Consider the following 26269-nt stretch of genomic DNA (forward strand, 5'->3'; position numbering starts at 1 on the left):
GTGGGCGCGTCTAACACAATTTTAGTAACACAATAACCACTAGACAGTATGACAATAATGAAGGAAACGTTTCATCCCAAAACGGTGTTCTCTATTGTTTAAGAGATTGACATATATGCACGACTATATACCCTACAGAAACATTTTACTGTCAAAAGATTACAAAATTTAAAGTCGTCAAACTGTGGATTGAGAAAAATGTCGTTTTCTGTCATAATTTGTGTCATGGTTTGAAATTTACAATGTAACGTAACATTTAAGATTTTCTTAATAAATCTCACTCAGTTTGAAAACCTCTCTTTACATATTTGATACCGTTCTATAGTAAGTAATTTGTTTATAAGACTTGATTCATTCGCATATGCTGTATATCTACTTCTATAAGTTGCTAACATCATAATTTCTTGTATCTGTTCGAACGATCTTCCATTGGCCCTCGTTTCATTTATGATGCAATTTTGGTCAATTTGCAGCAAAAAATTTCACTCAGCTTAATGGTAGAATAATTAGCTTATGACCTGAGAATTCCATGTATAATTTACTGTTAAACTCTCTCAAAGATATGAAAGCATCTCATCAATACTTAAAGAAGGTTCTTAAACAAGTCGTCTATTTAGAATATGTCGTATTCACTCTTTTCCGAAAACTCTACTTTGTCCATGCTTTCCCAATCCCAGTGAGACAACAAAGCTGTCTTCTAGCATTGACCGAATAACATTGTATGAGACTGATTATACTGAATCAAGCTACGAAGTATCAGAGGGAATACCCGTTAGACACAAATATATACAAACTTACACTCTACACAAACACATATTATATGAAGATTCTTTTCAAATTAAAATACACAAACCACACAATTTAAATAAACTAAAAGTTTAACTATATATTTAAGCTTGGTATTGGAAGTTTGGGAATTGCTTTAAGTTTTGTTCTAAGTTACCCTTTCTAGATAAGAACTTAACATAAGCACCATCATCCTTAACTTCACCATTGTTCTTCTTAGCAACATAATCAGCTCTATCCAAAGGAGTGAAACCCCATTTCTTAGAGATAATGATTCTTTGTTGACCTGGGAACTTATATCTAGCTCTTCTTAAACCTTCAATAACAACTTCCTTGTTAGAATCCTTAGTTCTACAAGACATGATAATTTGACCAATAGAAACTCTGGCAGCTAAACCGTGAGGCTTACCCCAAGCACCTCTCATACCTTGTTGCAATCTATCGGCACCGGCACATGACAACATCTTGTTGATACGTAAAACGTGGAATGGATGGACTCTAACTCTTAAATGGAAAGAATCTCTACCAGAAACCTTGGTGATGTATTTATTGGCACAAATACGAGCAGCTTCTAAAGCTTCAGAAGATAATTGTTCTAATTCGTTAGAAACTAAATGAATACATAATGGGAATTCATCAACCAAAGCCTTCTTTCTACCTAAATCGTAGATTCTAATCTTAGCGTCTGGGACAGCTCTGTTGTATCTGGACTTTGGGTATGGTTTGTTCTTACAGTATCTGTAACATCTAGCTGGTCTTCTAGCCATTTTGTCTATAGGAATATTATTGTTAGTAATCAAAGAAAAACTTTTATGAAAAACAATCAAAGATCTTTGCCCTATATATCTTGCATGCGGTAGATTTTGCCATTATGTTGCGGGATCCTTCGGGATTTATATACTCCTGAAAATTAGTCATTCTTATTAAAACTAAGGGATTATGGTTGATTACAAATCATTTTTTTCAATTTTTCAATTTTCAATAAATCATGTTGGAACTGGTGGTTCCGGTTCAGTCGTTCATTTCATGTGGTAGGAAAGGGATATTAGTGTATTCTATTGCATTTATGACATATATTAGGACTTAATCTTAATAGGTAGGTAGGGGGTACATACCTTATTCAACCTTGGTTAGTATTACAAGTAAAGGATTTGTAAGCAAATTCTCAAGAAAATCTTTTTTATTGGGAATGAATGAATCCGTTTGGTTGTGTGAACTACAAAAAAGTGCGTGCGATTAACAGAAATGATGATACTGCATATAACGATGTCACTTTTGTTAGTAGAAATCTCACCACCAAAAAAAAAGGGAGAGAAAATTTGGAAAAATGAAAAAGTTTTTTTCCTGAAAATCCAGGTCACATGACTCTGTGACTGCTTTTTTTGATCACCTGACTAATATCAGGTGACTTAGATCACGTGATCGAATTTCCTATTTTGGAAATTGATTTCCCATTGCTTTTTGGGACTATGAAAAAAATTAAATGAAGCTCATCTCTTTGATCCAATCTATCTATTTAATAATAAACGATAAGCCAAAACAAAATGGGAAGATATAGTGTTAAAAGATACAAGACAAAGAGAAGAACAAGAGATCTCGATTTGATTTATAATGATTTATCATCCAGAGATTCAATAGTCAGATTAAAGAATCAACCGTTAGATGAAACCAAACCAGGATTAGGTCAATATTATTGTATTGAATGTGCAAAATATTTCGAAACACAATTAGCATTAGATCGTCATGGGAAATCCAAAATACATAAAAGAAGAGTTAAAGAATTAAAACAAAGACCATATACTCCTTTGGAATCGGAAGCTGCTGCTGGGGTGAATATGCTTAAATTTAACGAATCAGTGAAGAAGTATTTGGAATTAGAACAACATAAGGCAGAATATAAAGAAGAAATAGATGCTTTAGTGAATCAAAAGAAAGATACTTTGGATGCTATTATTACTGGTATCCCATCTGAAGAGTTCCAACGTCAACAACAGGAAACAACTGGGGAAAGCATGATGACTGATTAGGATATTAGCAAATATGGCTTATCTTTATCAGTATTATCACTATTTGTACATTAGTTAAAAAAATCTTTCAATTCATTCGTATGGTTATATTTTTTAATAGACATAATAATATTATTATTAATTTTGAGGATTATCGATAATAGGGAGGGGGTTGATAGTGGCTAAGGAAATTAATTTTTTAGAAGGAATCAGATGCCCGAGAGACCGAGAGATAGAAGAAGAAATCTTTCTTAAAATAGATATATATATATAAAACCAATTCTAGATTCTGGGAGGCGGTGTTATTTTGTCTGATTACCCTTTTCGTATATGAACTAATTGGGTTGTGTTGACCGAGTAGTATTTTCTCACATGCAATATTTATTATGCAACAGAACGAAATTGACAGCCGCAAGAAGTAACTACTATTGTACTACTACTGTAAATAGAAAATAATATAAAGACAGAGTGAGCGTATGAGTAAAGGCAAGCAATCTAAAATCTTAATTTAATTATAAATTCCCACACGTAACAAAACACACACACAAAGAACAATCTAATAATAAATTGTTACACTCATTCTCTTACCAGCAACACAACAACAACAACAGAAAAAAATAAATTCTGATTTATTAATTATTTTAAACTTTAAATTTACATTTACCACTTCAAGATCTTAATATCTATTCACACTTTTCTTATTTACTTAAGACTTTACTTCTTTTCATAGGTACTTGGAGAAAACTTTAAAATATCACTTTTCATAGAAAGATTCAATCATTGTATTAATAAATATTTAGATTATCCCTGTATCAATAGTAAACAAACAAGTGTATTTCAACCAGACTTATCAATTCATTTTTGTACTACAACTATTTTCAAATCAATCCCAAGACATTTAGCAACAAAAAACACACTATGAGATTAAAGTTAAAATCAAAAACAGGTGCATGCACCATAAATATAGAAGATACAAAACCATTCAAGGAATTCTTAGAAGATATAGATAAAAACCTACAATTACATAGACAATCTGAAATACTACATCTGATCAAATTAGGCTATCCACCAAAACCATTAGATTTACAAGATATACTACCCGAAACAACAATTTCGGATAAAGGAATTAAAGATGGTGATCAATTGATAATAGAATTTAAACCTGGAGTATTACATAAACGACAATTATCAAGTTCTCCAGAAATACCATTAGCGCCACCCATTAAGAGGAAACAACCACCAAGTGAAGAAATTCCATCTATTTATATGCAAGATTTACAGAAATATCTTATACTTCGAAATATTCCTGATGATAATTCATGTTTATTTAATTCAATTTCATATGCATTGTTTGGATATGATTCATTCAAGACATTTTCACCTCCTCATAATTTACGAGAGATTGTTGTTAGTTATATTGAAAAAGATCCGGAACTTTATTCTGAATTAGTATTGGGAAGACCAAGACAAGATTATTGTGATTGGATCAGGAAAAAGGATTCTTGGGGTGGTGCAATTGAATTAGGAATATTGGCAGATTGGTATAATGTTCGAATTGTATGTATTGATATTGAACTGGGGAATTTTATTCGATTTGAAAATGAAAAAGAACGAGCTAAAAGATATATTATATTGATATATAGTGGGATTCATTATGATTTATTAAGTATGAATGAAGTTTTATCTACTAAAGATTGTGATAAAGCAAATGATGTATCAAATTGGTCACTCGAAGATAGCAAAGAAGAAGAAATAATACTTGCATCAAGTCAGAAATTATGTAAACTATTACAATCACAGGATTATGCAACTAATACTACTACTTTTAGAGTAAGATGTCTTGATTGTTTACAAATTCTTGTTGGAGAAATGGGTGCATCAAAACATGCGGAAGATACTGGACATGTGAATTTTGGTGAAGTGACTAAGTTGAAAACTCTGATAGTATAGAAGCGACGCTACGCATGGGAAGTATCCAAATATAGTGATAACTATTGAGAATAGTTTAGTTAATGGCTGAATCTACTTGATAATTATCCCCAAGACATTTGCAACATTTGGATTTCTACTAGTTTGCTTTTTTCTTTTGTTGGCTTTTCGGTTAAACAATCTAGAGCCAATTTAATCATCTGATTATAGTTTCCAGTCTTATACTATAGAACATACAATATATATACTCTAGAGTTTACAATATATAGTACAAATAAAGACATATAGTGATAAGAATGTGGTTGCACAGATAATGGTAAGTACACACTACCTATTCTCTCTTTTTTTGATGCGAAAATTTTGCCATGTGTTGCATTTATTTAATGACAGAAGAAAAAATCATCCATCACTTTCAGTCAGTCAGTCAGTCAGTCAGTCAGTCTCACTCAGAAGAAAACTTAAAATTAATCTGAAAAGCCTCACCATCTTCTCTTTCACTTTCACTTCCAATTTCTTTTCTTTTACTTTCAAAAGGATTGATAAATTTACAGATTGGGAATCATCTTAATAATCAAGTCACTAACTACCACTTCCAGATCTTTTCATAAATTTGTTTCACGTTTTTTGAAAAAGAAAATTTTCCAAATATCGACAATCATAAAAAAAGAAGATCAACCCCATCATATAAATTATCCACTTGACCAACTACCAATCCTAATTTATATATTCATTTTCCAAACTATTTAATTAACAGTTTGATAATTCCACATTTGATAATACTTACAATCCAAAGATGTCTAAATCTACTGAAATATTTTGTATGTACTAATACCTTGTTACTTAGATTTCATTTGATTCATGAGAAACTTTTACTAACAATTCTTTTTTAGGTCGTATTCCAAGATCTGTTGACTTGATACACGATTTTGAAGATATCACTCCTGCACCAAAAGCCAATGCTGAATGCCGTGTTGCTAAATACTCCAGCAATGGTAAATACTTTGCTTATACCCAACCTAATGAAGTTGTCATTCTTGATACAACTACCAAAGCTAAATTATATCATCGTATTGAAATGAATGAAGTATTTGATATCTTGTTTTCTCCAAATGGTACTTATTTATGTCTTTGGTGTAAACCAATTCAAATTAATAAAGAAAATGGTACTTGGAATAACAATTTAAAAATATTTAATTTGAATACTAAAAGTATAATTGTTGAATGGAGTCAAAGACATCAAGCAGGTTGGAAACCACAATTCACAAGTGATGAAAAGATCTTTTGTAAAGGTTTCAATCAAAAAGAAATTCATTTCTTTGAAATTGATTCTAATTCAGATGCTACCATTAATATCAATCAACCAAATTATAAATATAAAGTAGCAGATCCTAAGGCACCTTTTAATTGTTTTGAAATTTCTCCTGGTAAAAACCCAAGTATAGCGGTTTTCATTCCTGAAAAATCAGGTAAACCAGCCAATGTATCCATATATAATATTCCAAATTTCAGTCAACCTACATGTTCCAAAAACTTCTTCAAAGCCGAAAGATGTCAATTGAATTGGAATTGTCTTGGTACTGCATTATTAGCATTAGCTTCCACCGATCATGATACTTCAAATCAATCCTATTATGGTGAAACCAATCTTTATTTATTAGGGATTGCCGGTTCATACGATTCAAGAATTGATTTGAAAAGAGAAGGTCCAATTCATGATATTACTTGGTCTCCAACTGCTCGTGAATTCGCCGTTAGTTATGGTTATATGCCATCTGAAACTACATTTTTCGATGCTAGAGGTAATGCCATTCATTCTTTGCCAACTGCACCAAGAAATACTATTTTATATTCTCCTCATGCGAAATTTGTATTAGTGGCTGGATTTGGGAATTTACAAGGTACGGTTGATGTTTATGATCGTCAAAATAAATTTTCTAAAGTAGTGACATTTGAAGCTTCTAATACTTCAGTATGTGAATGGTCTCCATGTGGAAGATTTATTCTTACAGCTACAACATCTCCAAGATTGAGAGTTGATAATGGATTGAAGGTTTGGCATGCAAGTGGGAAATTAATCTATATGAAAGAATACCAAGAATTATATTCAATCGGATGGAAACCACAAGAACTTTCCACCTTCCCTCATTTGAAAACATTAGAACCAGCACCTGAAGCTCATGAATCGGCCAAGGAATATTTAGCCAAACATGCGGCTAAAACAAATGCCGCAGTTAAGAAACCTGCTGGAGCTTATCGTCCACCCCATGCTCGTGGATCAAGTATGACTCCAACTTCTTCCTTACATGAATTGGAAAATAATAGAAGAAGTACTGGTATAACCCCACCACCGGGCTTGACTAGAAATGGGGTGAATCCAGTCAGTGGTAGACCAAGGACTGTGGTTGGCGCTGCTCCAGCGGTTGAAAAGGAAAGTAAAGCCGCTGCAAAGAATAGAAGAAAGAGAGAAGCCAAGAAACAACAAGGTGAAAAGGGAGCTACTCCAGAAGTTGCCGAACCATCTCCAGCTGCCTCCCCTTCTCCTGCTCCTGTTGCTGCTGCTGCTGCTGCAGTTGCGCCAGCACAGGCTTCTGGATATGTGATTGGAAATGTTGCCTCTCTTGAAGAAAAGAAGATTAGATCATTATTGAAGAAATTAAGAGCTATTGAACAATTAAAGATGAAACAAGCTTCAGGTGAAACTTTGGAAGATACTCAAGTTATTAAGATTTCTAAAGAAGATGAAATTAGACAAGAATTGACTATTTTAGGTTGGCAAGAATAGTTAATTATCGAGGATTAGTTCTCGAAAAGGATATAAATAGTAATTTATAAAATCTTTAGTACAATATATATAATATTACATTTCTTCTTTCTTAAAGATGATTCGCTTAGTCTGACTATTTCGAATCGAGTTATGAGCCATGCCAGATGGAAGTCCGGTTTAAAATATCTGTAGAATAACTAATTAAATATGTTTTGATTTCTTATCAGTTCTTGTTATCTATAATTATTGGATTCCCATTTAATTATTAATTACCCGAACCAAGCGGGTGCTGCACATACTCAGGTTAGCCGTTATAAAACCGGGTAATTCTCAGTGTTTTCAAACAAGAATGTGTCAAACGTAATTTCCTCATTCAGCAAAGTGATTAATTAATTAATTTTATTTTATTTTTTTCGTTATAAGTGTACAAATTAAAAAAAACCGGTTTTATGTTTCGCATAAAGTTGTTTGATTTATTTTTAGTCTTTGTGTGAATATGTTATTATAGTTTTGATTTTGTGGAATTCCACCTGTTCCGAATTGTTGTCTAGTTTTCTGTTTCAAGGCAAATCTAGATTTTGAAACGGCGCATCTTAGGACTAAATCAGAAATGTAAGTGTTAGCCTGCTGGAGGTCAGTATTGGCTATGGAGGTATCGGTTTCTCTGCAGAGATGAATATTTTTTTGGAGCGAAAGTCTATAATTTTGGTTGGACGCGAATATTTTTTTTTCATACTAAAAATTAACGAGATCAAAAAATTTTCACTCTTATAAAATAACGGTGTTAAAAAAAAAATATACAGGAATGCAGAGTATGACGCGGTATGATAGAGTATCAGAATCACTGTAATGTTCTAAATAATATTTATACTTGTTTGCAATACTTAGTTCCACATTAGAAAACGGTATAAAATAATTTTCACAATAACTGTTACACATCCGGATCTATTTAACAGTTCCGCACTTGAAACACATCAAAAATGTAGCACAAAATGCCACCTCCAACAATTGGATCAGATCAAGAAGAGCTTCGTTTTAGAAATAAGTTTGTGGCTAAGTGAACGAAAATTAGGGGTCTATTAGTTTCGTAAAAATATCAATGGGTTCAGTATAGTTATACTATTATTTAACTTGGCAAGATAGAAGAATTTTATTGTAATTATATCAAATCCAAGAGATTTCAAATCTCTCGTCTGACATATTTTTTTGTTTGGATTCTGAATGGAAAGCACAACTGTTTGATTTTGTTCTCGTGTGGTTGGTTGTAAGTTATTGAGATGAGTACTTTCAGAAAAGTAAATATTATTAATTAATAAATCCACTTTTGAAAAGACACATTCAACTAAATTGATCTAGAATTCTGCAGGTCGTGTTTTCGCGTTTACCATCTATAGAAGAAATACAATTTAATTTGTAAAATTTACAGATTAAACTTAAAAAAAAATAAATACATGTTACACTAAAATCCTTTACAGGTTGATGGTAATTTACAGGTTTCATGGTCCCCTTTCGAATTTTACATTTTAATTACATTTTGTTTCTCAATCTTTCTAAGTTTTGTTTTAATCTTTCTTTCCGATTTTTTTTTTTAATTAGAATCTTTCTTTTTATAATTCATCACAACAAATCGATTATACAACTTTTCAACTTAAAAGTAACTCACAATACTACTATTCTTTTACCAACTAGTCATCACAATCGTTAAGAGTGTTACTTTGAAGTCATAAAGGTATGTAATTTTTACAAGAATTAATAATAATAAAACTGATTTGAATGATTATTTTTAGAACGTGTGGACTTCCCAGACTTTTTTTGATCTATTCGAGACAAACAAGAAATTTGGACATAAAAATATCAACCACATCATATTCAACCACTCGTCAACCCCATTACTCGATACATTACAACAACAATCATTATTTGGCAACACACACTTCACATTGGTGCAATAGTCGCAGCAAAACGGATTTGGCTGTCAAAGCTTTTTGGCTGCCATTTTTTTTTCTACGATTCGCACAAAATACTGCATATAAACCGTTTCAAGCATTGTGTTTGTTTTTTTTGGTGTTCTTTTAGTTAAAGGGGTGTTGGGATAAATTTAAGGGGGCTGGGATTTATTATGATGATGATCTAGTTATAGAAATCTTGAGGAATGATGATACTGAGAGGGCAGTAGCACATAGCCTATAGAATGCTCACTGGACACATGCTTCAAAAAAGGCTTGATTAGAAAGTGATAATTTTAGAAGTGTTAGCCTCCAAAACTCAGCCCTTAGTTTTTTCTAAAATTAGAAGCACCACCAAAAAAAAAAAAAAAATTTATTCCCATCCATAAATTTAAATTATTTTTTATTGTTGCATGGATAATTTAAATTGTGTGAAGTTGCCAAAAATGTACAATGCCTGAAAAAAAGAAATTTCTAAATTGGTGCCGGATTTGAAATTTTGAACTCCTTTTGTGGATAAGGTTTTAAGAAAATAATATCTTGTCATACATAAAAAAAGCCTACAAAGGAGAGAGTGGTTGTTCGTAATCGAGAAGAGATCAAAAAATATTGAAAAAGTGGTTGTTATTTTTCGAAGGATTACTTATAATTAGAACAAAATCCACTTCATCTTGGGAAAGAAGATCAACTACATCTTTTGGCTTATCCTTTCAAACAAACAAACCGAATTTGAAATTCATCTTGCTTTTTACTTATTAAACAACTAAAATAAGATCCAGGATTTTTTTTAGGGAGGCAAGGCAAGCATCATTAATCTACAAAAAAAAGAAAATAGAAAACGTTACACTCGCTAAAAAAAACTGAAGTTACGAGTTATTTTTTTCCTTAGAATTTGAAAAGTTGTTTGTTTTATTTCACACACATCATTACTTAGTCAATATTTTCAAATACAAATCACATCATCGTTTTATTATTACATTCATTCTACCAAGGGGACCAAATACTAACCTAATATCATCAAGATGTCGTATAACGATAATAACCCCAATTATTATGATCCCAATCAACAGGGTGGTCATAATGGTGCACCACCACCTCCAGCACCACCACCTGTGGATGGATACTATCAACAACCATATGAAGATATGAATCAACCGAATCAAGAGTATTATGACCCAAATCTTCAATACCAACAACAACCTTATGACATGGATACATATCAAGATGGAAGTCAATATGGAAGTCAATATGGAGGACAACCGATGAATGCACAAGGCTACAATGCTGATCCAGAAGCTTTTTCTGATTTCAGTTATGGTGGTCAAGGAACTGGTACTCCAGGATATGATCAATATGGTACCCAATATACTCCTTCACAAATGAGCTATGGTGGTGATCCAAGGGCATCATCAGGTGCTTCTACTCCTATTTATGGTCAAGGTCAAGGTTATGACCCAACCCAATTTCAAATGTCATCCAATTTACCATATCCAGCATGGTCAGCCGACCCACAAGCACCAATTAAAGTTGAGCATATTGAAGATATTTTCATTGATTTAGCTAATAAATTTGGTTTTCAAAGAGATTCTATGAGAAATATGTTTGATTATTTCATGACTTTATTGGATTCAAGATCATCTCGTATGTCACCAGCTCAAGCTTTATTGAGTTTACATGCCGATTACATTGGTGGTGATAATGCAAATTATAGAAAATGGTTTTTCTCATCTCAACAAGATTTAGATGATTCATTAGGTTTTGCTAATATGAGTTTAGGTAAAATTGGTAGAAAAGCCAGAAAAGCTTCCAAGAAATCAAAGAAGGCTAGACAAGCTGTTGAAGAACATGGTCAAGATGTTGATGCTCTTGCCAATGAATTAGAAGGTGATTATTCATTAGAAGCTGCTGAAATTAGATGGAAAGCCAAGATGAACACTTTGAGTCCAGAAGAAAGAGTTCGTGATATTGCTCTTTATTTGTTATTATGGGGTGAAGCTAATCAAGTTCGTTTTACTCCTGAATGTTTGTGTTATATTTACAAAGCTGCATTTGACTATTTGCAATCTCCATTATGTCAACAAAGACAAGAACCAGTTCCTGAAGGTGATTATTTGAACCGTGTTATCACTCCATTATATAGATTCCTTAGATCACAGGTTTATGAAGTTTATGAAGGTAGATTTGTGAAACGTGAAAAAGATCATAATAAAGTCATTGGTTATGATGATGTGAATCAATTATTTTGGTATCCAGAAGGTATTTCAAGAATTATGTTTGAAGATGGTACAAGATTGGTGGATATTCCAAAAGAAGAACGTTATTTAAGAATGGGTGAAGTTGAATGGGGTAATGTTTTCTTTAAGACATATAAAGAAATTAGAACTTGGTTACATTTTATCACTAACTTTAATAGAATTTGGATTATTCATGGTACTGTTTATTGGATGTATACTGCTTATAACTCCCCAACATTATATACTAAGGGTTATGTTCAAACTATGAATCAACAACCTCTTGCTTCTTCAAGATGGGCTGCTTGTGCTATTGGTGGTGTTGTTGCATGTCTTATTCAAATCTTTGCCACTCTTTTTGAATGGATGTTTGTTCCAAGAGAATGGGCCGGTGCTCAACATTTGACTCGTCGTTTAGTATTTTTGATTTTGATTTTCTTACTTAACTTGGTTCCAGTTGTTTATACATTCTACATTACTGGATTAACATTATATTCAAAATCTGCACTTGCTGTTTCCATTGTTGGGTTCTTTATTGCCATTGTTACTTTATTTTTCTTTGCAATTATGCCATTGGGTGGTTTATTTACTTCATACATGAACAAGAAATCCAGAAAATACATTTCATCTCAAGCTTTTACTGCTAACTTTATCAAATTGAAGGGTTTAGATATGTGGATGTCTTACTTATTATGGTTATTAGTTTTTGTTGCTAAATTATCTGAATCTTATTTCTTCTTGACTTTGTCTTTAAGAGATCCAATTAGAGATTTATCCACTATGACTATGAGATGTGTTGGTGAAGTTTGGTATAAACAAGCTATTTGTACCAATCAAGCAAAGATTGTTTTGGGTTTGATGTATCTTGTTGATTTGTTATTGTTCTTTTTGGATACTTATATGTGGTATATTATTTGTAACTGTATCTTTTCCATTGGTCGTTCATTCTACTTGGGTATTTCCATCTTAACTCCATGGAGAAACATTTTCACCAGATTACCAAAGAGAATTTATTCCAAGATTTTAGCTACTACTGAAATGGAAATCAAATATAAACCAAAGGTTTTAATTTCACAAATTTGGAATGCTATTGTTATTTCAATGTACAGAGAACATTTATTAGCTATTGATCATGTTCAGAAATTATTATATCACCAAGTCCCATCTGAAGTTGAAGGTAAGAGAACTTTAAGAGCTCCAACTTTCTTTGTTTCCCAAGATGATAACAATTTTGAAACTGAATTCTTCCCAAGAAACTCTGAAGCTGAAAGAAGAATCTCATTCTTTGCTCAATCATTAGCTACTCCAATTCCAGAACCATTACCAGTTGATAACATGCCAACATTTACTGTTTTCACTCCTCATTATTCTGAAAAGATCTTACTATCATTGAGAGAAATTATTAGAGAAGATGATCAATTTTCCAGAGTTACTTTATTGGAATACTTGAAACAATTGCATCCAGTTGAATGGGAATGTTTTGTTAAGGATACTAAGATTTTAGCCGAAGAAACTGCTGCCTATGAAAATGGTGATGATTCTGAAAAATTATCTGAAGATGGTTTGAAATCCAAGATTGATGATTTACCTTTCTATTGTATTGGTTTTAAGTCTGCTGCTCCTGAATATACTTTAAGAACTAGAATTTGGGCTTCTTTAAGATCTCAAACTTTATATAGAACTGTTTCAGGTTTCATGAATTATGCTAGAGCTATTAAATTATTATACAGAGTTGAAAACCCAGAATTAGTTCAATACTTTGGTGGTGATCCAGAAGGTTTAGAAATGGCTTTAGAAAGAATGGCTAGAAGAAAGTTTAGATTCTTAGTTTCTATGCAAAGATTATCGAAATTCAAAGATGATGAAATGGAAAATGCTGAATTCTTATTACGTGCTTATCCAGATTTACAAATTGCTTATTTGGATGAAGAACCTGCCTTGAATGAAGATGAAGAACCAAGAGTTTATAGTTCCTTGATTGACGGTCATTGTGAAATGTTAGAAAATGGAAGACGTCGTCCTAAATTTAGAGTTCAATTATCTGGTAATCCAATTTTAGGTGATGGTAAATCTGATAATCAAAATCATGCTGTTATTTTCCATAGAGGTGAATATATTCAATTAGTTGATGCCAATCAAGATAATTATTTGGAAGAATGTTTGAAGATTAGATCTGTTTTAGCTGAATTTGAAGAATTGAATGTTGAACATGTTAATCCATATGCTCCAAACTTGAAATCTGAAGATGAAAAGGTTAAGAAGGATCCAGTTGCTTTCTTGGGTGCAAGAGAATATATTTTCTCTGAAAACTCGGGTGTTTTGGGTGACGTTGCTGCTGGTAAAGAACAAACTTTCGGTACATTATTTGCAAGAACATTGGCTCAAATTGGTGGTAAATTACATTATGGTCATCCTGATTTCTTAAATGCTACATTTATGTTAACTAGAGGTGGTGTTTCTAAGGCTCAAAAGGGTTTACATTTGAATGAAGATATTTATGCTGGTATGACTGCTATGATGAGAGGTGGTAAGATTAAACATTGTGAATATTATCAGTGTGGTAAAGGTAGAGATATGGGTTTCGGTTCTATTTTGAATTTCACTACTAAGATTGGTGCTGGTATGGGTGAACAAATGTTATCCAGAGAATATTATTATTTATCTACTCAATTACCATTAGATCGTTTCTTATCATTCTATTATGGTCATCCAGGTTTCCATATCAATAATATTTTCATTCAATTATCTTTACAAGTTTTCATTTTGGTTTTGGCTAATTTAAACTCATTGGCTCATGAAGCTATTATCTGTTCATATAATAGGGATGCTCCAATTACTGATGTTTTATATCCATATGGTTGTTACAATTTGTCTCCAGCTGTTGATTGGATTAGACGTTATACTTTATCCATTTTCATTGTTTTCTTCATTTCATTTATTCCTTTGGTAGTTCAAGAATTAATTGAAAGAGGTGTTTTGAAGGCATTGCAAAGATTCCTTAGACATTTTATTTCATTATCTCCAATGTTTGAAGTTTTCGTTGCTCAAATCTATTCTTCATCTATTTTCACTGATTTAACTGTTGGTGGTGCTAGATATATTTCAACTGGTAGAGGTTTTGCTACTTCAAGAATTCCATTTTCAATTTTATATTCCCGTTTTGCTGATTCATCTATTTATATGGGGGCAAGATTGATGTTGATTTTATTATTTGGTACAGTTTCTCATTGGCAAGCACCATTATTATGGTTCTGGGCATCATTATCTTCATTAATGTTTTCACCATTCATTTTCAACCCACATCAATTTGCTTGGGAAGATTTCTTCATTGATTATAGAGATTTCATTAGATGGTTATCAAGAGGTAATACTAAATGGCATAGAAATTCCTGGATTGGTTATGTTAGACTTTCAAGATCTCGTATTACTGGTTTCAAACGTAAGTTAACTGGAGATGTTTCTGAAAAATCTGCTGGTGATGCTTCAAGAGCTCATAGATCCAATATTATATTTGCTGATTTTATCCCATGTCTTATTTATACTGCTGGTCTTTATGTTGCATTTACATTTATTAATGCACAAACTGGTGTTACTAGATATCCATATGAAATTGGTGGATCTACTACTCCACAACCAGTTAATGCTACATTGAGAGTTGTTGTTTGTGCATTAGCTCCAGTTGTTATTGATATGGGTGTTTTAGCTGTCTGTGTTGCTATGGCATGTTGTGCTGGTCCAATGTTGGGTATGTGTTGTAAGAAGACTGGTGCAGTTATTGCTGGTGTTGCTCATGGAATTGCAGTTGTTATTCATATTATTTTCTTCCTTGTTATGTGGGTTACTGAAGGTTTCAATTTTGCTAGAACTTTATTAGGTCTTGCTACAATGATTTATATTCAAAGATTATTATTTAAATTCTTAACCTTGACTTGTTTGACTAGAGAATTTAAGAATGATAAGTCTAATACTGCTTTCTGGACTGGTAAATGGTATAATACTGGTATGGGATGGATGGCATTCACACAACCATCTCGTGAATTTGTTGCTAAAACCATTGAAATGTCTCATTTTGCTGGTGATTTTATTTTAGCTCATATTATTTTATTCTGTCAATTACCAATTTTATTTATTCCATTAGTTGATAGATGGCATTCAACTATGTTGTTTTGGTTAAAACCTTCCAGATTAATTAGACCACCAATTTATTCATTAAAACAAGCAAGATTAAGAAAGAGAATGGTTAGAAAGTATTGTACATTATATTTCCTTGTTTTGTTATTATTTGTTGTCATTATTGCTGCTCCAGCTGCTGCATCTAGTCAAATTTCTGTTGATCAATTTGCAAATATTGGTAGTGCTGGTTCGATTACTGCTGGTTTATTCCAACCAAGAAACGTTAGTAACAATGACACTGGTAATCATAGACCTAAAGATTATACTTGGAGTTATTTGAGTACTATGGTGAAGACTAAGACTAAGGGGTTCTCAACTAATCCATTCTAAGAGGAGCTGTAGGAGAGAAAGAAGAGAGAAGAAGAAGACTTTTCCATATTCACTTTTTTGTCTTCTTATAAAAGGGAAGATAGAGAGTATTGTACGTTTAGTATTTTTTTATATTATTGTTGATTTTTATTGTTTATTTTGTTTTATACATATTCAAGTTCTTTTGTATACTTTTTAAATTCAAGGATTATTATTTAGTTATAAAACTATCCCATCATTTTACTCTCTTTACTCTTTCGTAGAATACTAGTAGGACACTAGTAGCCTTGTACTGGGAGGTTAAAGTTGGTTCAGTGTTTATGACACGACAGAGACAGAAAAAAATCAGGTGTGATGTAAAAAAGATATCAACACGGGTGTTCTTTTTCATTCTAATAAGATTTCATATTGATAGAAGTTACGCCAACCCATAGACATACCCAATAAATATATAGATATACCAACTAAACACATACAATGGCATTCTTAAGAGGACACAGTTTGGCCAAGTCAACTAAAATTTTACTTGGATTATTAGTTACAATATCAGGACTTATACTTGTATTAAGATATCGAGAATTTAGATTAAATGATGAAGTTAATTTTTATGAAATACAAATTCCATTCTTACAATTAATTCCTCGTTCTACTATATATAATCCATGGGTATTAGTAACAGCTATATTTGCCGAGATTTCAATTATTTCATTTATATTATCATTTGGTATTTTATTTATTTCAAGTAAATTTGTTGAAAGATTTTGGGGATATTTAGAAGTAATTAAATTTGTAGGGATTGTTGGAAGTATTTCAAATTTGATTACTGTTGTTGTTGCAATTATTTCTAATATTATGAGAGAAGATGTTGCTAGTATGAATAAACCTTTAGGTGGAGGTATTTCCTATTATTTTGGATTTTTGGTTGTATTTAAACAATTAATTCCAGAACATAATATTGTATTATTTCAAGGTTTGATAAATTTCAGAGTTAAACATGTTCCATTTGCTATGTTAGTATTGGTCAGTTTATGGTCATCGTTTGTTAGTAGATCATTATATCCTGCTGTTCCATCAATTAGTAGTTTCTTTGTCTCGTATTTTTATTTACGATTTTTCCAACAATTCCTTGCTCAACCAATATTACCAGTAACAACAACAACAGGGTCTCCAAGTACTAATGATACTGCCAATAGCTCAATAATAACAGGTGATGCATCTGATACTTTCCAATTAAGTGAATTCTTCCCATCAGCAATTAAACCATATTTGGCACGTGTTTTTGATAGTATTTATGAAGTAAGTGTATTACTTGGATTAGTAACCCCTTTCAATGATGAAATGGTTGAACAATGTAATTTAAGAGCACAAAAGAGTCAAGAACAAGCAAGTAAACAACAAAAGACAGTTTCTGCTTCTGTAGCTGAAAGAAGAAGACAAGTTGCTTTGCAAGTGATTGAAGATAGAATTAGTAAAGAAACTGCAACTGGTGGAAGTACTGCTTAGGGAGAGTGTAGAGCGAGACTCATAGACTTTGTTTGTTCTTCCTTTCTCTCTCTCTCTCTTGATTTCTTTTCGTATTAATGTATAACTAGTGTTAGTAGTAGTAGTAGTAGAGATGTTTATAAAGTATAACTATGTAAGTTATTTAATATTAATATATGTTTTATATACTCATCCCTTCGGTCTAGACAATGGTATTGTATCTGCATTCCATCAATTTCTTATTGTTTCACCGACGCTACCATATTCTAAACAGTCTTTTTTTTGGCATTGCTTTGCCGTATTTGACACATTTGTTCATTGAAATAAGATCTCTTATTATTTTATTTATAGAACAAGCTTAGCGAAATTGTTCATAGCATCCCCAGATACACAAGTTCAGTAAGCTAAGAGATGTTCGGTGGAGGGAAGTTTAAACCCAGACATGGGAAGCAAAACAGTGTCACATTCTTACCATTACCTGCTACTTTTAATCGTACTTTACATAGAAGAAATATACCTCAAATACTATTCATTAGTTTAATCATATGGTATATGTTTAATCCTTTAAGTTTTATAACAGCAATGTTTAAAACCCCAGTCACAACTGCATATCCAACACCACATGCCTTAACCACAAGGCATACAGTAGAAACAAATTCTAAATACATTTATCCTCATGTTGAAGATGTACCAACTTTAAAACAAATTACAATTGATAAATTATTTAAAGTTTCCAGAGTTAGAGATTCAAATTTCCCAGAAATTGAAAAAACGATATATTCATCATTGAATTCAATGGATGATCCAGATCCAGCGATTCAAAAGACAAAAGAAGATCAAGAAAATGCCGTTTCTGATATTTCTAAAGTTATTAATAATTTCAAAAATCTTGATAAAGTCATATATAAACCAAAATCAGGATCAATTGCCGATTATCCTGAAGTTGTAATTGTTACCGCATTGGATTATGAAAAATATTCATTTGCTGCCTTAACCAAAATTATTCAAAACAGAGTCGATTATGGACATTTCCAAAATTATGGAGTCTATGTTAGATGGGTTAATGAATTCTTACCAATTATCAATTCAATAAATAATCTTCATGATAAAGAAAAATCCAAATGGGTTCGATTATATGCCATACAAGCTGCTAGATTTGCATACCCGCATGCAAAATGGTTCTGGTATCTTGATCAAAGTGGGTTTATTATGGATATGACGATAAATATCCAAGAATATATGTTGAACCCATCCAGTTTGGAACCAATCATGATGAGAGAACAACCCTTGGTTCCACCCAATGGAGCAATTAAAACATATAAAAGTGTCCGAGCTGAATCTATAAAATTAATCGTTACTCAATCGGAAACTATGATTGAAACTGCGTCTTTTTTGGTTAAGAATGATCATATTGGGAAATCAATTATTGAAATTTTGGGGGATCGATTATATTTAAATTATGCAAGTTTCCCATATGGACCTGATTCTGCATTGACACATATTTTACAATGGCATCCTTTTATTTTAAGTAAGACTTCGGTGGTACCTACAAAGACAATTTCATCATATCATCGATTCAGAGATGATACTGATGAGAAATTTGTTTATTCTGAGGGTGATTTTGTTGTACAATGGGCTGATTGTAAGAGTGAAATTTGTGAACAAGTATTAGATGCATATCATCCAAAGATAAAAAGACCAAACCAGTAGTAGCAATACCGTTTGCATTATATATAGTAGTACATACCAACATAATAGAAAGATTTTTATACATTACATCATTTCTCAGAAACTATCTAAAGTTATATTCTCAAACTTCTCAATCACCTCCATATCTATATTTCTATCAACAGCCTTCAACCCTCCAAATTTAATTCTCTGCACTAAATTCCAAATCTCAATCATCGCATCCATATTCCGGGCATTAGTCGAATTCTCAACATTTACAGTCGGAATCACAATATCAGACTTCATAAACACTACAAAATAAGCCAATTCCCGAAATGATGAATGTTCACTATATGGCAATGCATATATCCTATATAATTGTCTATCAGGTTTTCCTTTCGTGCTGGATTTAATTACAGGGGGGGATTGGGATAGGATATTGTTCAAATATGAAAACTGGGGTCGAATTGACATTATGTCCGCTACCATATGTAGGTGATTCTTAGGCTCTAGTGACTCGTCCTGTTTTATGCCACGATTTCCACCAGGGACAAAACTCCATCCGGTGGGTCGGAGCCCGATACATCGTTCAAATGATTCATAATAGCGATTATGGTTGAAATAATTAGATAGTTCCTGGATTGAACTCACGATTTTCATGGGTACTAGATGAATGACGCATTCCGAGGGGTGGGTGTCGCCAAGGTCGTCTGATGTTAGGACTTGGTCGAGATATTGGTCTTGATATGTTTTTAGGATTTCTAGTTTACTTTTCCGGCTGTTTATGTTTGAGACATATATTGGACAATTATCTAGTTTTTTCAGGATTGTGATTGCGAGCTTTTCCTTACCGATTACATATGTTCCTACTAATATTAAAAACTTCTTTTTCTTCTTTGTAGTGGGCTGTTGTTGGATTCTCAAGAAATCGGTTATTCGGGATTGTGTAAGCATTCCAAACCAGGTGCTGAATAATGATTCCCCTTGTTGTTGTTCGAGAAGAAGATCTTGAAACATGGTTGCAACCGTTTCACAAACTAATTCCTGGGCTGGGAAATTATAAACGGGTGACATGTATGTGGTATCAAGATATATTTTATCAATCTTCAATACCTCGTTTGGAGACCTGCTTTGTAGATTAAATGGTTCCAATAATGGATGACATAGAATTTCTTTATTCACTCTAAAATCTCCACAATGTAAGATCCGATATTTTTGCCCATTTAATCCAATTGATTCAAACAAGAAAATCGCCGCCCCAGGACAATGATTAGCAGTGATTGGAGTCACATACAACCCAGGCCCATTCCCTTCCATACTCTCAATCCCACCATCCTCCACAGCCTCCCCGTTATATGACTTCACTAAATATCGCGTATCCATTTTTAAGTGTTTGATAAATCTCGGATCAATTGAAAAATATAACGTGAGTAATTTCCCTGTTATTTCAGTACAATAAATAATCCGTGTATATTTTGAATCATTATCAAAATCATCATCGGTGAATACTCTTTCATAGGCCCATTTTTTGGATATGCCTCCATAATGATCTGAATGGAAATGGGTGAGGAAATATTGGGTGATATTGTCATCGGGGGCGAATGAAAACGCGTCAACGCTGATTTGGTAGGATTGTTGTTTTGTGGGAGGGTTGATGGGGAAGGACATTCGTTTTAGATGGGGGATTGGCTTTCTGTTACCTTTGGATGGGGTGATGCTTTTGGGGACTTTGATCTGGTCTGATTTTGTGCTGGAGGGAGTGCTGTTCATGTATTTTAATTTCTCTGCATCTTTGGGAATTTCTAACTTTCGTCTCTTGTTTGAGTCGAGTTCTTCTTGTTGAGTTGGGGGTCTGGGATTCTCTTGTTTTAGTAGTGGTTTTGGAGGTTCTTGGACAAATGTGACGCGTACTAGACATGTATCTACGTGATCGGTCCTATCGGATAAAGTTAATTTACCTATGTTGATATTACATATGGGACATGATATATCTTCTAGTTTGGTTTCAATAGTAACTGAGAAACATGACTCTTCGGTAGCTGTATCAGTATTGTCTAATTCATTTTCAGACATGATTTCGATGATTTCATTTGTTGATTCAACTTTTCGTTGAGTGAATTCAAATATTGATCTTTGTTTCATCTTGCTTCCTCCCCTCCTCACTTTCTATAGAATTCCTTGTTGAGTTAGTTTATTTTAAGTAGTTTTAGGAACTTTCTTGTGTATTACGTTTGCATTATAATAATTTAGTACGGAAGGATGAGCTAGCAAGCATCAAATAAAAGTGACGTGGGAGATCATTTGGTTCCATCGTTTTAAATTCGCACGGAGAAAAAATTCAATTCTAGTACGACGAAACTTTGTTGGTACGTCATTACTTCTTATCACACTGAGGGCCAATGGGATTATTAACAATTATTAAGAAGCAAAAGCAAAAGGATAATGAGATACGAATATTAACATTGGGGTTAGATAATGCTGGTAAAACAACAATTATTAAACAGATGTTAGGAGAAGATACAGAAGCCATAAGTCCAACAATGGGATTTGCTATAAATACATTAAATTATGCCAATTATACCTTAAATTTTTGGGATGTTGGTGGTCAACAAAGTTTAAGAACTTTTTGGGGTAATTATTTTGATAAAACTGATTTAGTGATGTGGGTAATTGATGGGTTAAGTATTGAAAGATTAAATGAATCATATCAAGAATTAAGACAAAAGGTGATTTTACAAGATCGATTATTTGGTATTTATTTAATAGTTGTTATTAATAAAATTGATTTAATTAAACAGGAAGATTGGCAATTATTAAAACAAAGAATAACCAATGAATTAAATTTAAATCAACAAATCCCTGAAAAGGAGAAATGGAAAGTTCAATTAGTTAGTGGGAAATCTGGTTATGGTATTAATGAAATATTAGATTGGATAATTAGTAGAGAATATTAGAAGAATTTTGTTGTCGATACCACGATGCTTAATTAACTAATGCCTGGCTTTAGCTTCTTCTAGTTCTCCACCAAGACTTTTTACTTAATTAAATTGATTGTAAGTTAAAGGGCGATCTAAGAAAAAAATATTAATTTAGTATGCAATTAATTAAATCTGAAAGGGGAAACCTAATTGATAATTAGGTGGGGGTGGCTGATCTCCAATTGGATCAATAAGAGTGTGTTGTATGTGGGTGGGTGGTGTGGTGGTTTACTCCTTTTGACTGAAAAATAATTGTCACCTAAATAATAATCTCGGTAATCATTCTCATTGAAATAAGAGTCAAAAATGTCATAGAAAAGTATATGTTCACTTCAATTGCTGTTAAATATGTCAGATATCTTAACTATACATGTACATATATCATTCTGTATCTTAAGTTTACAGCCGCTGCGCGATTTGGTTACGAGTTGACATTGAGAAACGGGTGCAATCGCGTTATGTAAGTGCATTTCGATCTGTTTAGGCGGGTTCTACTATACAGGGTAGACACTTTAAGTACGCGCTACAAATGGTGAAATTATGTGACGCGAAAATTCGCAATTTAATTTTTTTTTTACCGAATTTCGCCCAATTAGGAAATATTTGATCGCTCCTTCTGCTGGTAACTACAACAAATGTAAAGAATGAAATGTCAATTCCGAAACATAAACAATAACAAATAATAAAAACTTTATTGTGAAAGGGTAGATTATAATGTCGAAGAAAGCCCTTCCCGGCGGCGGCTGGATTTCTTGGGTTGTATAGATGAATGAAATTAAATAAATATATTTAACTTTCCTCTTTACTTTAGTTTACTTCTTTTTTGCAGCACACCACATTGCTTTCACTTGTTGGTTTATACCTTAAATAAAATCAGTATCACAATGACAGTTGAGAAGAGTTTGCCTGAAGCAAATCCATCTCAACCGCTTTTCCAACTTCATGCTTCTGAAAGTAATCATGCAATTACATTAATGGAAGTAATGGCGGTCATTAAACCAGCCAAATCATCCCAATCATCACTTTCATCAATTGTAAGGGGTTTACATACAAAGAATACGCGTATACTATCCATATTGGATCAATCACTTCTGGAATGTGAAAGTGAACAAGATGGTCTTGAAGTACTTAAATGTTTTGTTAATGAATTTATTTTATGGTTAGATGATGGTCATTTAAGTTTACTTAATAAATATTCTGATAGATTGATTCATTCTGAAGATGCTACTAATTTTGATTCAAAATGTTTAAATAATCCAATAGAGAATTTAACTCATTATATCACGTTTATTAAATCATGTTCTCAGTATTTAAGAAATCCATTTATACTTAAAGAATTAACAACCATTAAAACTAAATTAGAAACAATTGTTCATGATTTCAATAAACACCTTGATTTAAAGAGATTGAATGCTATTAGATTCACAAATATTCGAACATTTGGTTCTTCTCAACTTACAAATAAACAGCTTGTTTCAAGTTATTTCACAATTGATCAAATCGTCGAGAGAAGTATGGATAATAGTCTCTTTATAACATTTAACAATACTGAAGAGCCTATTGAATTGGTATTATTAGATCTTGCTGGAACTGGGGTTTATAACTCATTGGCTATATTATCAGTTGATTTTGAAAATGGAACTGAAGTAACTAGATCACTCATATATCCACCATTCAGGCTTAATGAAGTATCAATTTCATTCACTACTAATAAATTGGAACTACGTGCCATCAACTTTTCTTCAACATTAGAAAGTACTTCATCAGAAAATGATACTATTACTATTATATGTGATGATTCAGAACTTCTACAGAATTGGATAGCCAAATTATCAGCTATTTTCCCGATGGAAAGAAGTGATTCTCCAGTTAAGGAATTAAATTTCTTAGAACCTCAAAATAGTCCTTCAAAAATGCTTGGTTTGGGTATTGATATGGTTGATAGTGCAAATCCATCTATGGAAAATGTATCAATTGTTAGGACCCCTGCACCACAAAGTAAATTATCCAATCTGATCCAAGATATACCAACAATTTCTAATAATAGATCTAATGAAAGTTTACCAATTAAGGAACAATATGATCGTTCTTTACCAATCATTAAGAAAGCCTTATCCACGGCTCCACTAGGCATACAAAACAACATACACGAAGAAGATGATGACGATGATGGGGATGAATTCTTATTCCAAATGATAACTAGAGACCTGTCTAGTCGATTATTAATCCCAGAAACTCATGATCGTCCCGTTTCATCTCGTGCTGAACTCATACATGAAGATGCTGAAAGTATTGTCGGATCCGAAGAGGAAGACGATGAAGTACCTCCAATTCAACCTGAAATGAATCAACCACAATTACGTTCAGATATGAAGAGACTGTTTGCATCCTCAGTACCTGACTTAGGTGTGAAAGAAAAGAAATCTACCGTGTATCAATTATCAACCGGTTCTGCTATTGATCTTGCTAATTTTGGAAAGAAACATCAACCTTCGTTTGCTTCTACTGAGTCATTATTACTTAAACAAAAGGCGGTGGCTAAACCACCTAGACAGAGACGGAAATCTTTGTTTAGTATTTTTAAGAAATCATCTAGGCCTATCATGGAAGATATTTCTCCTGGATTTGAAGCTGTTCAAGGTCCGAATAAAGTTAAAGAAAATGTTTCAAAACCGGCACCAATTCCTCCTGTTGTTCCAGTCGTTGTTGAGCCTGAAGTGGAGAAGAAACCAATTGTATCGAAAGACTCTTTAGATAATGAAAGTGACGACGTCGATCTGGAGAAGAAAAGAGAAAGAGCCACTTCCAGTCTTCCAGCTCCATTTGCATTACCATCCTCAACTTCAACATATTTCTTCAAACCATATAGAAATAGCACCGCTACCAATCTTCAAACAACTGAATCGTCTCCACTGGGATCTACTGACGAGAAGAAAGAAGAATCCTTGTGTATTCCTCAAAACTTGAAAGATGTTATCAACCTGGATGATACCATTGATTTCTTTATTAGTTCGTCATCTCCAAAAGCGATGAAAATATCTAAATGGAAAGAAAAATATGGAAAATGGGAAATGATAACTGTTAGTGAACGATTATTCGTCAAAACAGTCATGAATTATGAATTAAAAAAATGTTGGTTGATTGTATTCAAAGAAGAATTCGATATTCGTTGTAATCATTTCATCGATATTCCATTATTATTATTAGACATTACCCCAAACATCACCGATATAAGAAGATCAGCAGCATTGGATTTACAAATTAGTTCAATCAATTCAATCACATCCGAACAACAACGAATTATAATCAGATGTACTACTGGGGCATTGATAAATAGTATCTTCACCAACTTGGAAAATGCCCTTGGAGCAATCTCACCAAATTCATTGAGAGCTTCAAGAAAGACATTTTCTGATGGGACCATTGCGTCATCGTTGATGGAAAATAACCATACGAGTCAATCTTCAACTATGACAAGTATGAGTTCTATCCAAATGAAGTCACCACCACAGGTGAGATTGCCAACTATAGAAGATCGCATTTGTGCTGATGAAGAAATATCGAATCCTATTGTATTGAATAATAATAATCCTGGCTTGGTGGAGAGTAAAGAATTGGTACTGATGACTGTCAGGTTACAAAAACAGACTCAATCGTATTCAATGATTTATCTTCCTTCATCATGGAAGATATTGAATATGTATAAATTGTCGATTAGTTCACTGAATGATCCATTGTCAATGAGGAAATTTTTCCACTTTAAGTTATGTAATGAACTGACTGGTCAACAAGAATTTACTTGGGTGATTCCAGAAGATGATAAATTTAATTATTTGGAGACGATTGGGAAGGCGGGGATGTTGGTGAAAGCATCTGATGAAGAATTGTATATGATTGAATGTAAAGGTAAGAAAGCATTAAAGCGATTATTTGAAGTTTTGTGAGACATTTTATAAGAGAGAGATTGTGTTTATAATGTTGTGTTGTGATGTGATAT

At 32.7% G+C, this 26269-nt stretch overlaps 10 protein-coding genes across 10 annotated transcripts; 8 read left to right on the top strand and 2 right to left on the bottom strand. All coding sequences in view use genetic code 12, as the record gives it.

Moving 5' to 3' along the window:
• Nucleotides 1-890: 890 nt before the first annotated feature.
• Nucleotides 891-1553, bottom strand: RPL10 (60S ribosomal protein uL16; the record flags this gene model as incomplete). Its single annotated transcript, XM_049408314.1, has 1 exon — nt 891-1553. One exon carries the CDS (start codon nt 1551-1553, stop codon nt 891-893), a length of 663 nt encoding a protein of 220 aa, XP_049262335.1.
• Nucleotides 1554-2330: 777 nt separating this feature from the next.
• On the top strand, nt 2331-2813 carry J8A68_004365 (uncharacterized protein; the record flags this gene model as incomplete). The annotated part of the gene is made up of 1 exon (XM_049408316.1): nt 2331-2813. The coding sequence occupies one exon, from the start codon at nt 2331-2333 to the stop codon at nt 2811-2813; it is 483 nt and encodes a 160-aa protein (XP_049262336.1).
• Nucleotides 2814-3710: 897 nt separating this feature from the next.
• Nucleotides 3711-4742, top strand: J8A68_004366 (ubiquitin-specific protease; the record flags this gene model as incomplete). The annotated part of the gene is made up of 1 exon (XM_049408317.1): nt 3711-4742. The coding sequence occupies one exon, from the start codon at nt 3711-3713 to the stop codon at nt 4740-4742; it is 1032 nt and encodes a 343-aa protein (XP_049262337.1).
• Nucleotides 4743-5514: 772 nt separating this feature from the next.
• Nucleotides 5515-7503, top strand: J8A68_004367 (uncharacterized protein; the record flags this gene model as incomplete). The annotated part of the gene is made up of 2 exons (XM_049408318.1): nt 5515-5539; nt 5612-7503. 2 exons carry the CDS (start codon nt 5515-5517, stop codon nt 7501-7503), a joined length of 1917 nt encoding a protein of 638 aa, XP_049262338.1.
• A 2950-nt stretch (nt 7504-10453) lies between these two features.
• Nucleotides 10454-16165, top strand: GSC1 (1,3-beta-glucan synthase; the record flags this gene model as incomplete). The annotated part of the gene is made up of 1 exon (XM_049408319.1): nt 10454-16165. The coding sequence occupies one exon, from the start codon at nt 10454-10456 to the stop codon at nt 16163-16165; it is 5712 nt and encodes a 1903-aa protein (XP_049262339.1).
• Nucleotides 16166-16621: 456 nt separating this feature from the next.
• Nucleotides 16622-17647, top strand: J8A68_004369 (uncharacterized protein; the record flags this gene model as incomplete). The annotated part of the gene is made up of 1 exon (XM_049408320.1): nt 16622-17647. The coding sequence occupies one exon, from the start codon at nt 16622-16624 to the stop codon at nt 17645-17647; it is 1026 nt and encodes a 341-aa protein (XP_049262340.1).
• A 390-nt stretch (nt 17648-18037) lies between these two features.
• Nucleotides 18038-19336, top strand: MNN11 (alpha-1,6-mannosyltransferase; the record flags this gene model as incomplete). The annotated part of the gene is made up of 1 exon (XM_049408321.1): nt 18038-19336. The coding sequence occupies one exon, from the start codon at nt 18038-18040 to the stop codon at nt 19334-19336; it is 1299 nt and encodes a 432-aa protein (XP_049262341.1).
• Nucleotides 19337-19411: 75 nt separating this feature from the next.
• J8A68_004371 (DNA cross-link repair protein PSO2) lies at nt 19412-21436 on the bottom strand (the record flags this gene model as incomplete). The annotated part of the gene is made up of 1 exon (XM_049408322.1): nt 19412-21436. The coding sequence occupies one exon, from the start codon at nt 21434-21436 to the stop codon at nt 19412-19414; it is 2025 nt and encodes a 674-aa protein (XP_049262342.1).
• A 257-nt stretch (nt 21437-21693) lies between these two features.
• On the top strand, nt 21694-22248 carry J8A68_004372 (Arf family GTPase; the record flags this gene model as incomplete). The annotated part of the gene is made up of 1 exon (XM_049408323.1): nt 21694-22248. One exon carries the CDS (start codon nt 21694-21696, stop codon nt 22246-22248), a length of 555 nt encoding a protein of 184 aa, XP_049262343.1.
• Nucleotides 22249-23156: 908 nt separating this feature from the next.
• Nucleotides 23157-26216, top strand: J8A68_004373 (uncharacterized protein; the record flags this gene model as incomplete). Its single annotated transcript, XM_049408324.1, has 1 exon — nt 23157-26216. The coding sequence occupies one exon, from the start codon at nt 23157-23159 to the stop codon at nt 26214-26216; it is 3060 nt and encodes a 1019-aa protein (XP_049262344.1).
• Between the last annotated feature and the right edge of the window lie 53 nt (nt 26217-26269).

Source organism: Hemisphaericaspora subhashii, assembly GCF_019202705.1.
Source record: "Hemisphaericaspora subhashii strain CBS 10753 chromosome Unknown scaffold20, whole genome shotgun sequence".
Classification (NCBI taxonomy): domain Eukaryota; kingdom Fungi; phylum Ascomycota; class Pichiomycetes; order Serinales; family Debaryomycetaceae; genus Hemisphaericaspora; species Hemisphaericaspora subhashii.